The following is a 13383-nucleotide window of genomic DNA, read 5'->3' on the forward strand; positions in this document are numbered from 1 at the left end:
CAGTCTCGCTATTTTGCCTTTGCTTCGTCTCGCCGCTGCCTGACTTGAGCGTTGGAGGGCAGACGCCGGGAATCCCTTCCCGGCCCGGCTTTGTTGCCGGTTCCCAGAGGTCCACGTCACTGAGGAGATCACCCGGAGGCAGCAGAGAGCGTCACGCCCCCAGTTTTCATCGACTCAATGCTCGGAGAGGATCAACATCCATTTGATGTATCTCAAGGTTATGTATTAGAACAATAACAATGAGTACTCGAATAATCCCTGTTACTAGTGAATAGGTATTAAAGAAGTCATGACCTTCCTTTTGTTTGAATCCCTTTATTACTAGTCTTTTTTTATACATATTAATAGTTCCATCAACCTTATATTTCTTTTTTATGATTCATTTACATCCTAAAGGCTTGATTCTAGGTCGAATATATACCAATTCCCAAGTATGATTTTGCATGATAGAATTTATTTCGTTATTGATGGGTTCTTTTCAAAAGAGAGTCTCAAGACTTGATAAGACTTTATTTATTGCCCTTGATTCATTTTTCAATACATAAGTCATGAATCATGACCAAATAAATTTACTATTTTGGCCCTTTTATTGCATGTTGGTTCATCATTATTTTCAAGATTATCCATATTCACAGTTTTATAAATTCTTTTATTTGAACTTTCTTCTTTCCTCTCTTTGTAAGGAAAGATATCTTTAAAAAATACAACATCCCTTGATTCAATTGTTGTCCCAATATATATATAAAAAACTGTTGATTTGTGCATCAAAAATCGATATGCACTACTATTATTAGTATATCTAATAAAAATATAATCGATTGTCTTTGGTCCTATTTTGGTTTGCTTTATCTTAGGTACTTCCACCTTAGCCAAATACCCCCACACTTTCAGATACTTATAAGAAGGCTTGTGACCCTTCCATAACTCATAAGGAGCTTCTATCTTTTTGTGAGGGATTTTATTGAGAATATGATTTGTCGATAAACTAGTTTCACCTCATAAATTCTAGGGTAAGCCTAAAGTTATCAACATAACACTTTTTATTTCTTTAAGAGTTTATATGCTCGGCAATCTCATTTGTTTAAGGAGAGTAAGGAGTTGTCGTTTGATGAATAATGTCAGATTTTACACAAAATTCAACAACTAAATCATTATATTTTCCTCATCGATCACTTTGAATTTTTTAATTCATTAATCAATTTGATTCTAAACTCTATTTTTATAATTTTTTAATCCTTCTAAGGCTTCATCTTTACATTTCAATAGAAAGTAACAAAGTATTTTTTTTTGTCTCCTCTTGTTTGCATGAATTTTAAATCACATATATTACTATGAATTATTTCTAGACGGGTCATACTTCTTTCCACAAAATAGAAAGATAGCTTTGTCATTTTAGCTTCAACACATATTTCACATTTATTTGTTAAATCAACATTAAATGTTGGCAAAAAAATTAAATTCACAGGTCATTACAAAGTGTTATAATTTACATGTCCAAGTCTAATATATCATAAATTCGAACACTTGACTAAATAAACAGAATTTATAATTTTATTGTCACTAAAGTCATGGTGTATGATCCTGTCTGACAAGCTTGACAAAACAGAAAGCTGGGAGAAAAAACCTACTGCTGATGAAGAATAATACCTATAGAACACCAATCTGAGAAACTCAAAGCGGATATAAGAGAATGAAGTCCCGGAATGTCCTTCTGGTGCGAAGCTCCAATGGCGAGAAAGAAATCCGACTGAAGAAAACCCAGATCCGGAGCTTCCAAGGCTTCCTGCGAACAAGAGACCAACCAACACTATCGTCGGTGACTTAAGACCGGGGTGGGAATCCCTGGCTAGGCCCTCCGACGCTTAAGTCAGTGATCTCTCTTTGTGTGGGAAAAAAGGAAAAAGAAGATGAACAGTAGTTGAAAACTAGGGTTATGAATGTGAGCAGTGATGTGAACTTACCTCGCCAACGGAGAGGATTCCCCCTTTTATACCACTTCATATAACCTCCGTAGTCATGAAGTGGACCCCGGTTCGTTAGAGTTTGTTATGAGATGACGTAAGCTGTGTACTTGTAGAAAATGGTTTTTAAGGAATCTTTTTGTACCCCAGATGTACCTTCTTTGTCGTCTAGTACCTGTAGAAAAATCTAGAAGCCTTCCTCCTGCCATATTAGCGAACCTGTTATACAATCACATACTACAAATATCTTCATTAAACTACTTTATTTGAAATATTTACTTCTGTCCTGTTTCAGAAGTTATTTCAGAGTGCATCTATCATTCCTGCTTGCCCTTCCTGTCTTTGCTATATCATAGACAGCTTAATATAACATTGCTCCTTGTATTGGTCGAAATCGAAATCAGACTAGGTCCGGTCAGTTATTATTACCTCTCATGATGTTTCTTGGGCAATACTGGTCTGCACCCTTCTAAGTTTATCATCCTAGCTGATATTGGGTTGTATTTTATTAAGTATGTAATCTCGACCAATATTGGCATATCCTTTTCAAGATATTATCCAGCCAAGACTGGCCTACCTCTCTCAAGGTATGTCTCGATTGGTATTGGCCTACCTACTTGGAAGTATATCTCAGCCGATATTGGCCTTCCTCCCTGGAGGTATATCTTGGTCGATAGTGGCCTGCCTACTTGGAAGTATATCTCGGTCGATATTGGCCTACTTACTTGGAAGTATATCTCGGCTGATATTGACCTTCCTCCCTGGAGGTATATCTCGGTCGATATTAGCCTACCTCCTTTGAGGTATATCTCGGTCGATATTAGCCTACCTCCTTTGAGGTATATCTCGGTCGATATTGGCCTGCCTACTTGGAAGTATATCTCGGTCGATATTGGCCTTCCTCCCTGGAGGTATATCTTGGTCGATAGTGGTTTGCCTACTTGGAAGTATATCTCGGCCGATATTGGCCTTCCTCCCTAGAGGTATATCTCGGTTAATATTGGCCTACCTCCTTTGAGGTATATCTCGGCCGATATTGGCCTGCCTACTTGGAAGTATATCTCGGCCGATATTGTCCTTCCTCCCTGGAGGTATATCTTGGTCAATAGTGGTCTGCCTACTTGGAAGTATATCTCGACCGATATTAGCCTTCCTCCCTGGAGGTATATCTCTGTCAATATTGGCCTACCTCCCTTGAGTTATATCTCAGTCGATATTGGCCTGCCTTCCTGGAGGTATATCCCTATCGATATTGGCCTACCTCCCTTGAGGTATCTCGACCGATATTGGCCTACCTCCCTTGAGGTATATCTCGATTGATATTGGCCTACCTCCCTTGAGGTATATCTCGATTGATATTGGCCTACCTTCTTTGAGGTATATCTCGGCCGATATTGGCCTACCTCCCTGGAGGTATATCCCGATCGATATTGGCCTACCTCCTTTGAGGTATATCCCGGCTGATATTGGCCTACCTCCCTGGAGGTATATCTCGGTCGATACTAGCCTACTCCCCTAGATTCCATTATCTCCTTTCTTCTTTTCACGAGGGACCTACTAAACCTAACCCATATCAGTGTACAACCATTACATTCATTTTAAATAGATTATTTTTCATGTAGCCTCTACCTATGAATTGACTATTTTTTGTCAATACATATTTATTTGACTCAAACACTAGCATGAAATCAGCTTTGGCAAGAGTCGACCCTGATGCTAAATTTTTTCCGATGTTTGTAACGCCCGCCCCTCTGTTGCTTCCGAAGGACGAGGTTACTTAAAACATAGAACATAAAACATACATACATGCGTACATGGCAATGGAAGTAAATAAATAAAACCTAATAATCATTTTTCATATTTCATGTTATCATAGAAGCATGTCTATTATCATAAAGCATACTAACATGGAACATGGAATCATAAGTTCATAATGAGTATGCACCATAAAAAAAACATCATGTAGCAAAATAAGATTCACATGTAAAGTTTTAAAACATATAATCATAAAGCAGATTTATTCTACCATGTCACTGCCACACACATCTTTCGCCCTTCCTGTTGCTCCATTTTAATGGACCTAGAGAAATCTGATTACATCCATTTTAGTTCTGGTGAATTTCTAGGTTTGTAAGGAGTTCAAATATGTTATCCATTGTTTATTTAAATTTCTAAGAAGTGTTAAAATGTTTTTAGAAAAATTAACGTGTAAAAGAGAGGATAAAAAAGAGAAGAGAGAGAAATAATAGAGAAAATAAAAAAGAAAAATAATTAAGAAGGTAAAATGAGAAAATTACTATAAAAAATACATCTTTGATAAATAACAATATAACATGCTCATTCTCATAAATTTAAAAACTTGGATACGTTTTTGGTAAATTGCCTTTCTATTCAGCTATTCTTCTCCTCTCTTTTGCAAGAAAATATCACTCCCTTTTTGTAGCCTTCCTTCGAAAATCGCCCATTCGGAAACCCTAATGGCTACCGCCACCTCCGAGGTAGTTATGTCGATGCTTGAGCCGAATCCTCTGCTTAGCGTCGATATGGTTCGTTGAGTTTGTAATCAATTGGGCCCGGCGTAATTCAATCATGCAACTGCGTTCTTGTGATCTGGTAAAATGCGTTCTTACTGTTTTAACGGATGATCTCTGATGGGTTGTATTAGAATTAGCTAGATTTCCCATAAATCTTCTTTCTTGAGTTGGTAATTTGCCCAAAATGAACATACTTCTTGCTTCGACAGCTTGTTGGATAGTAACCTTGATTTCGAAGCTCACTACTATCTTTTCTCTTGTTCGTGTGGATAGGTGAAGTCTTGTGACTGGAAAATGCGATTCGATGGGACGTTTTCTGAGACCTAAATTTCTAGAAAGGTAGAAAGTGATAATTGTCCGTAGTCCGTACAGTACAGAGTGATAAAGATTAGGTTTGAATAACTACGTTGATATTCATAGTTATTGAGTTGTTAGGGTGAATCGAATGGAGTCCTCTGGTGCTCATAATCATTTGCCTCCTCGTAAGCGTCTGCTTGCTGAACTGAGGAAGGAGAATTCTGAATTCAATTTTATGCCGCCTGTTCCTATTGTTTGGGGTGATTTTGATGCCCGGCTTCGTGATGTTGTCAATTCCCCAGGATCGACTCCAGAAAAGATCATCGAGGTGTCCAAGTCAGTAGCTTTGGCTGCATTTGAAATTGCTGTGGCAGCTAGAAACAATGCAATTGAGAAAGCAGCTGCAGCTACAAAGGCAAAAGCTGATGCCAAGAATGCATTGTTATTTCTGGACTTCATTACGATGAAGAGAAATTCTAGAAAAATCTGTGCAAACCAGAACAAAGTGAGTAAGAAACAGATCCCAATAAAACTCCTCTATCAGACTAGCCATCCTGCTGGGAGCCATGAAACAGATGAAGAACTAGCTAAGAAACTGCATCGCACAATGAATAGTTTGCCTACAATCTCAAATAATAAGTAAAATGCATTTATGTTTTGTGAAAAAAAAGGTTCTATATGATGGTGAAGTTGTCGTTGTCTGCCACAAAAATTCACATAATTTTCATGTGATGAGAATTAGGACAAGTGATGACTCACAAGGGAAAATTCTTAAATGTTCCAATGCTGAAAATTTTGTGAAAAAGAATTTGGTCATCTCAAAAAGAGACGAGAAAATGAATTATGTTCAGATCAATAGCTGGTAAGGAAAGTGAGAATTAGGAAAAAAGAACTTTTATGAAGTACAGCAATTTTATGAAGCGTCAAATTTAGATAATGCAGAAAGTATTGTCTTTCTTTGAAGCTGAAGTCTTCTAGTTGTGGACTGTCAAATGTCAATGAAGGCTATCTAAAAAAGTCTCACAGTGCTCTTAAGGCAGCAAGGTTCTGAAAGTTCTATATCAAAAGGTTCAAGCTCTCAAGTGCATTCTTAGAATGGAATTGGTTATCCAGTTTGATGGGGAGTCAAAAACGGATCCTTCGCTGGGTAGGATTTTGTTTAAAATTTTTCTTCTACAAAGTGCTTGCTTCAAATTTGATGTCAATTGTTTTCTTTTGTTCTTTTAATGTTTCGCATAATGTATTTACTACTTCTGTTACACTTGTTCATATTTCCCAATAAGCAATCTGTCTATTACTAGCAATAATTTATGGCTTGCTAATTGTGCTATTGATGGCGTACTGATAGCATAAAAAGAAATATTAATTCAATGGTAGTTTAGATTTATGCTCTCATATCAGAAATTTGCAGGCAATATTTGTTCATGTGTGAACTAATATTATCTGGGAATGATGAAATTGCTATACAATGTAAGTAATTACATTTTGGTTTTTCAAAAATTATTGTTCCATCATCATAGCTTTAGATGAAAAATAGCATCATCCACTTCCATGGAAATCATCAGATAGTTGTATAATCATGGTATAGTTGGTCTATATTGGTTATTTAATTTCTTAAGAAAGCTAACATTGACTAAACAAAAGGAACACTTGATAGTTATTATATGTTCTGGTAAGCTACAGCAAATCAGTGATTACTTAAGCCTGCAAAGTGCATCCATCGATCATCTGCAACCAAGAGATTGAGCCATAATGTTAGAAATGGTTGAAAGATCTGATTTTGAAGCAGGTTTATCTCAGTTTTACCCTTATGTGCCTTCAGTGATCAATAAAACACGTCAAATTGTCAGTAGTGTGCATGCAGAAGCACACATATCCAGCGTTTAATGTGTTTGTTCTTGTTTGCATTTGTTTTCCTGAATAGGACACTGTATCCTTCACTTGTGAAACAACCGAAGCTAGTAACTAGTTAAAATTGGTGGACAGAAAATAATTGAGGAGTGAACTAGGTAGTTCTTATAGATGCAATAAATAAATAAATAATTGATGGGTTCTAGTTGAGTATCGGAACTAGTGGAGTGGGTCAAGAAGGGTTTTTTAACTACATTATACACACTGTATATGTAAAGAAGATGAATATGATAGAGTTTTTACTGAGAAGAATTATTCACCATTACAAGATTCTAAAATCTTAGTTTATGTTACTTTTGAGCTTTAGTTTCTGTATCTTTGAGTGCATTATTTCTAACTTTATATGATAATGCTAAGTTTAGAATAGTCTCTTGGAATGATGTCATTACTCAAAGTATCTTATTTCACTACCGAACCAGTATTTCTGCTTAAAATTGGTTTGTAGTCAACCCTGTATTTCTAAGTGTATGCAAGAATATGGAAGATACCACGATTATGTATTGACTTCCCGGTTATTCATGACCCTGTATTTCATTTATTTCCTAGGTTTGAACTATTTTTTGAAATCAGATTATTATGCTTGAGAAAGTCTTATATGCTAGAGGTCCTGGTATTAGTTGAAATGCTTGTAAATTCCTTTTCTAAATAAATTTTTTTTGACAGTTAACTCATGGATTTTTGATATAATTGACATCTCGTTTTTCAGCCTAAATTATTTCTTCCTTGTCTTGGTTCTGTGTTGATTTCTGTTGTATATATTGATACCTTTATACTTCAAAAATTTCTGCCATTCTCTTTTGACAATCAATATATGCCTTTCTACGCTTTTCATATGACTAATAGAATATTTGAATAACAATCCCTTCCCATGTTTTAATACAATACAATAAATTGCATGTGTGATCCTCTTTTGGTATGATCTCACACAAAATAATAATTAGTCACTGCTATACTTCCGAAGCTTACTGAGATTAGCTGATAAATTACTGCTTTATGGTTGTAATAATCTCAGGATGGTAAAACTGATTCCAGGAAAATTATTACTTGTCATTAACATGTCTTCTGTTAACAAAGAAGCATGTCTCATTACCAGCTGAGTCATTCCCTTGGTCTCAAACCTCTCAATTGCATTGATTGCTGTGATCCTTGTGGGAATATGTTTGACAAACTAATCCTCTTTTTTTTATATACTAATTTCTTTCAGCTCTCGTCTCTTCTCAACCAGATAAAGAAATCCATATTTTTAAATTTATAAATATTCTTTTTAGAAAATAAAGATCATCCTGATCCAGTTCTTGAATCTCAAGGTTCTCAGCTAGAAACAAAAGTAAGTTACTTTGACTTTCTGATTGAATATTTGATATTGAGGCCTATAATATATTTCTGAATGCAATTTTTTCAAATTTTAACCTTGCTACTGATTTAATTGCAACCTTGCAGGTAGGTTTTGGTGTCCCTTATTAACGCTGAGGGTGCTTGCAATTACGAAAAAGAGGGGTGTGCTGTTTGACATGAGTAATAATCTAGGTTAACTTCACTCGTTTATTTGTTTTGCTTCCATTCATTTTTTTAAAGTAATCAATTCCCAAATGAAAACACTCCAAAATAAATCTAACAAAGGAGTACAGACAAGTGCTTTCTTTGGTTACTATTTCAGTCTTCAACTCTATTAAATTCAAGATCCTTGCAAACTTGCACGGTTTGTCAAGAGGAACATCAAAATGCACCTTGCAGGCCCTTTTCTTTTTCCAACTTTTGATTTGCCGACCTCTTCAATCCCAAAATAAACAAACTAGATTTAAGTTACTAAAAGTTAGAAAATGAAGGGAAAACACCAAAAAGAGAGATAGAGAGAAAGAAAGAGAAGGGTTCTGGTTCCAATTTTTATTACAGGAGAGTAAAAGATAAAGGCAATACAGTAAGAGAGAGAGAGAGAGAGAGTCGGATCTCTATATCCTTTCATATTAAAAGAGATCTGTATTCTTACTAAAGGTTAGGGAAGAAAATCCAGAAACGGTGAGAAAAGAAAAAGAATGTTATATTTACCCTTTAAAAGACAAAAAGAAACTAGAATAGATTTTGGAAGAGAAGTAAAGAGAGAGTTCAAGTGGATGAATATTTACACGAGGCCAGGAACCCATCTCCTTTTGCTAGTCTTTTTTTTTTGTCTGAAATCCATCAACGTTGAGAAAAAGCAAATTTGATCAAAATTCCATCAAGAATCAACTAAATAAGATGAAATATATCAACGACGTATAGTTTCTCTTTTTATTTTTAAAATTATTCCAGTTTAACCAGTTCTGTCAGTCCAAAAAGAAATATGCTTACGTGTACATGGCACACCAACCCTCAGGCCTCAAGTGAGACAAGTTGTCTGCATATTTATGCTCTTTAGTCTTTACGCCTCCATCATGGGAAAAGGGTGATGGTGCAGGGGTGACCCCAGGGCTCGTCCCTTGCAGCCATGGGCCACTCTTTTCCTCGCCTGGTGGTCCCACCCTCCTTTGATACAATTTTTGCTTGCCTTTGCTTCTTTCTAAATAAGACACCACTGGCCATGATGCATTCTTTTCAAGTGTGAAGCTCTTTAGTTGATTGTAAACCACTTTACTCACATTAAGACAAGACAATCTGCATTGAGATGCATGAAAACAGATCACTGATTGTGTGCCTTTTGCTTTATTCCAATCTATCTGGAAGGTTTCTAGCCATCTCTTCACACTGTTCTCTGAGGTATTAAAAATGACATGTTAATTTAGAAGGCATGTCTGAGATTTTGCAGGTTTGCTTCTATAAAAATGAGGAGCTACTTTTTTTTTTCCTTTCTTTATTTCCCCAGTAGAACTAGTAGTTTGTTGGTGGGATTTCAGTTCAACACATGTATTTTGGAGCCTAGAAAAATAAATAAAATAAAATAATCAACTGAAATGTATAATTAGGCTGAATTAATTATCATCTAAAATATTAAGTTGCCTTCAGTTTTCTTCTCTCTCAATTAAGAATTTTGCGAAGGCGATTATTAATGTTAGTCCCCCTAATATATTCGTGTTTGCCACTTTAAGCAAAAGGGAGATTGGACGAAGAACATGAGCGAACCCCCATCCCTGAATCGGGTCCAGGTAGGAGCCAACATTATTAATGTTGATTGATTCCTCAAGATCGGTCTCGTGAATTAATCTCTTGACTAGATATCCTTCAATTGGAGCACCACCAATCATATTAGTTGACATCATTCGACAAGTTATTTTGATAGGTTCGATAGTCTGGAGTGTTTATAATAAAAAAAATTAGAGTGGCATTAGGAAGGAGTTGGGTGATAGCCTTTTCTTAATTACCATGTAATTAGATAGATCAAATGACTTTCATTCTCAAATATGGGATGTCACACAAATAGATCTTGTGAATGTTCATCCAACTAACTGTGGCTCATTGTTGTCTGTAGATCCAATCTATTGAACCCGAAAAATCAGTTAGAGTAAAATTTGCCGATATTTTTAGTTTTTAATATGAATGTTATCATAATATTATTAATAATTAGTACAGAGTGTAAAGTAAAAAAAAAAACTAAAAGAAAAAAAATGTTTAGGCTAACATAAGCCTGGATGAGAACGTGATATAGATAGTCTTTTCTTTCAGTTTTCTTTGTGCTTTTTTAATGCATCCCAAGACCTGTAAAGACTGCTCATGTATCCATTTTAATGGTTTCTCTTCTGATTCGCTCATGAAAAGTTAGAGACATCATTACAAAAAGAAAAGGGAGGCTTCTCAGGATTGAAAGCAGAACGAGTTAAAGCTGTCTTAGCCTCAGTTTTCTCTTCTTCTTCACGATCTCTAAAGCCAGTACACACCAGTTCATATGTTGTTTTGCACTACACTTGTCATATTGTGTATGTGTATTCAAAGGTTTTTTACATCACTGTCTTAATCTTTGTATGTCTGTTAACACAAAAAAAAAACTAGCTGTGTCAACAATGCATTTATGCGCTTAGGATAGCTGATGGTCATCACCCCCTAAGTTCAGCGGCAAAAGGGGCCCAATATCATTTGGCATCCAATTAAAGGTGCATCATCAACATTCTTCCATTTTGCTCTTGTAATGTCAAGCAATTGTAAAGAGCATCTTAACATGACTTGGAACGAGTGCTCTTTGTAGAAGGTTTCAGTTTAGTGTCTTCTGAGAACATCCTATTATTTCAACGGTGTGGACGTCTGGTTCTAAGTTACTAAACAATATTTAATTCTCACAACCTCTTCAGGATAGGAGAAATTTGTTGTCTTTTGCACAATAAATATACGTACATGGTTTTTTTTTGCTTTTCTAGTTTTCTTAACACAAATGGGTCTTATCTAATTCAATATAATGTGACAGATAAGTGAGGTTAATTACCAAAAGTAGTGTTAATTAAGAAAAACAAGCTAATTTTAGATAATAAAAGATCAATCTATTAAGTTACGCTACATAGGAATATATGAAACTTTTCAAATAAGACTCAAGTCAAATAATTGTGAGTAACTAGAGACAAGAAGGCAGAGAGATGACAAAGCAAAAGTGTAGCCGGTAAAGAGAAGTTGTAAAGAGCCTCAAGCTTATGTAGGAATCTAATAAAGTGTACTTTAGAATCTTCTTAATGTGGACAAAAGGCAAAGCCCCAATGCATTAAGTGAGAGGGAGTGGTGGCCTTAGGCAAGCCATCGTCGAGGAGCCAAGGGGAAAGAAAGGGGGAAGGTGACGGCAGCAGAGAGTTCAACCAATTAGTACCATAATCCTTTGGTGATGGCTCCGGTGGGTTTGCCGCCCGGTTTTAGGTTTCACCCGACTGATGAAGAGCTTGTAAACTACTACCTCAAGAGGAAGATTCATGGCCTCAAGATCGAACTCGATATCATCCCCGAGGTGGATTTATATAAGTGCGAACCGTGGGAACTTGCAGGTTCATGTGCATTTCTATATTAGTCTTTTTGTTTTTTCGACTTGTATGATATTCATATATATGGATGCATTATTGTTTACATTTAGATCCATTACATCTCTTTAACTTAATTATGATATTAGATTTCTATTTCCACAGAAAAATCATTTTTACCGAGTAGAGATCCCGAATGGTACTTTTTTGGACCAAGGGATCGAAAATACCCTAACGGATTTCGCACAAATCGTGCAACAAGAGCAGGGTATTGGAAGTCGACCGGAAAGGACCGGCGAGTTTGCCATCAAAATCGAGCCATTGGCATGAAGAAGACCCTAGTCTACTATAGAGGTCGAGCTCCTCAAGGCACGAGGACCGATTGGGTCATGCACGAGTATCGCCTTGATGACAAAGAGTGCGAGGATACAATGGGCCTTCAGGTGCGTAAGTATATACATACTCATTTCTCTTTATTATACCCAAATCATCCATTAATCTAGATTACATGAATTTTCTAATTCCAAATTTCTCAAATCTTCAATTAATCTAGATTACATATGTATTTTCTAATTCCAAATTTCCCAAATATTTTATTATTTAATATGAAATATAAAAAATGAGAGGGTACGTGGGTTGTGCATGAAGTTGCATGCATGCAAAGCTAAACATAGTGGCGGTTGCTCTCTTTTTGTCCATATGTAATGCATCGAAGACAAAAATTTTGCACTCTTATCTTGCACTTAATTACGTGATTAATATATGTATGTAATTGTCAGACATTAGACTTACTTTATCCTAATTTATCACCATTAGCTAATTAATTACACAATATTCAATGTACATAGAAATGCATGAAAGGAAGCCAAACGGTGTCGGTGCATGCGAGGTGGCTTTCCACTTTATTCCTTGCTGCATTCCGAGAGAGCTTCCTTCCTCTTCTCATAATTAAAGCACTTCCATATATTTTTACTTTATTTTTGAAGTATTGATCAACTTATTCCTTCTTCGTCTTAAGGATTCATATGCGCTGTGTCGAGTGTTCAAGAAGAATGTGGTGTCCGCCGACGTCGAGGAGATTCATGGCCAGTGCAGCTTGACGAGCATGGTGGAAGCCTCCGGCGCCGCCATGACTAGCGTCGCCGCCACTACTGCATCCGTTGGGTACGAGACAGCATCACCGATCGACATGCCGGTCGGATCGTCCTCGTGCGCCGACGACGACGACAAAGACGACGCCTGGATGCAGTTCATCACCGACGACGCTTGGTGCTCAAATCTATCCAACGAGGCAGCCCAAGAACAACAGGCCCCTTCATGTGTGGCTACTGTTAACTAATAATATGATTAATTAATTAATTAATTAATTATCATGAGCTCTCTAATTTCATACTCTATTATATCAAGATTTGGGGAATTATTTTAAATAAGAAAAGAAATCATTTTAAGTTATTGTATTTACTCAGCTTGTTTGAGTTCATCGATCACTGGGATTTTTATTTTTATGTAATTTTTTTCTTTTGTTTGGTGGGTGAACCAAACTGTCGCAATGTGGTCTAACTAATAAATCAAGTTATATATATTCTTTTCTTTATATGTAATGTATTTTGTTTTCATGTTTTTTTTTTCTTCTCAAAATTCCAAGAAAATTCCCAAGGATCAATCACAAAGTGTTAAGCACTAATAATGACTTGATCTAATTAAGAACACACGCTCGAAACGACCAAAATTAGCAAAACACTAATCGAAATTACGGCCATAGTTAAGATTAATTAA

The 13383-nt window shown here is 36.1% G+C and overlaps 2 protein-coding genes across 5 annotated transcripts; both read left to right on the forward strand.

Moving 5' to 3' along the window:
* The first annotated feature begins 4352 nt into the window (after window positions 1–4352).
* On the forward strand, window positions 4353–13156 carry LOC122012345 (NAC domain-containing protein 86-like). Of its 4 annotated transcripts, none has more exons than XM_042568845.1 (5): window positions 4353–4574; window positions 4769–8030; window positions 8144–11634; window positions 11773–12050; window positions 12626–13156. In XM_042568845.1, exons 3-5 carry the CDS (start codon window positions 11478–11480, stop codon window positions 12944–12946), a joined length of 756 nt encoding a protein of 251 aa, XP_042424779.1. In that variant the 5' UTR covers window positions 4353–4574; window positions 4769–8030; window positions 8144–11477; the 3' UTR covers window positions 12947–13156. The 4 variants fall into 4 exon arrangements, with proteins under 4 accessions (XP_042424779.1, XP_042424781.1, XP_042424780.1 ...); XM_042568847.1 differs by lacking the exon at window positions 4353–4574 and having other exon boundaries at window positions 5436–5939; window positions 7908–8030; XM_042568846.1 differs by lacking the exon at window positions 4353–4574 and having other exon boundaries at window positions 5436–5939; window positions 7972–8030.
* On the forward strand, window positions 4941–5435 carry LOC122010495. Its single transcript, XM_042567033.1, has one exon. The coding sequence runs from the start codon at window positions 4941–4943 to the stop codon at window positions 5433–5435; it is 495 nt and encodes a 164-aa protein (XP_042422967.1).
* Window positions 13157–13383: the final 227 nt, after the last annotated feature.

The sequence above is a fragment of the Zingiber officinale genome, chromosome 8A, assembly GCF_018446385.1.
Source record: "Zingiber officinale cultivar Zhangliang chromosome 8A, Zo_v1.1, whole genome shotgun sequence".
In the NCBI taxonomy this organism is placed as follows: Eukaryota; Viridiplantae; Streptophyta; class Magnoliopsida; order Zingiberales; family Zingiberaceae; genus Zingiber; species Zingiber officinale.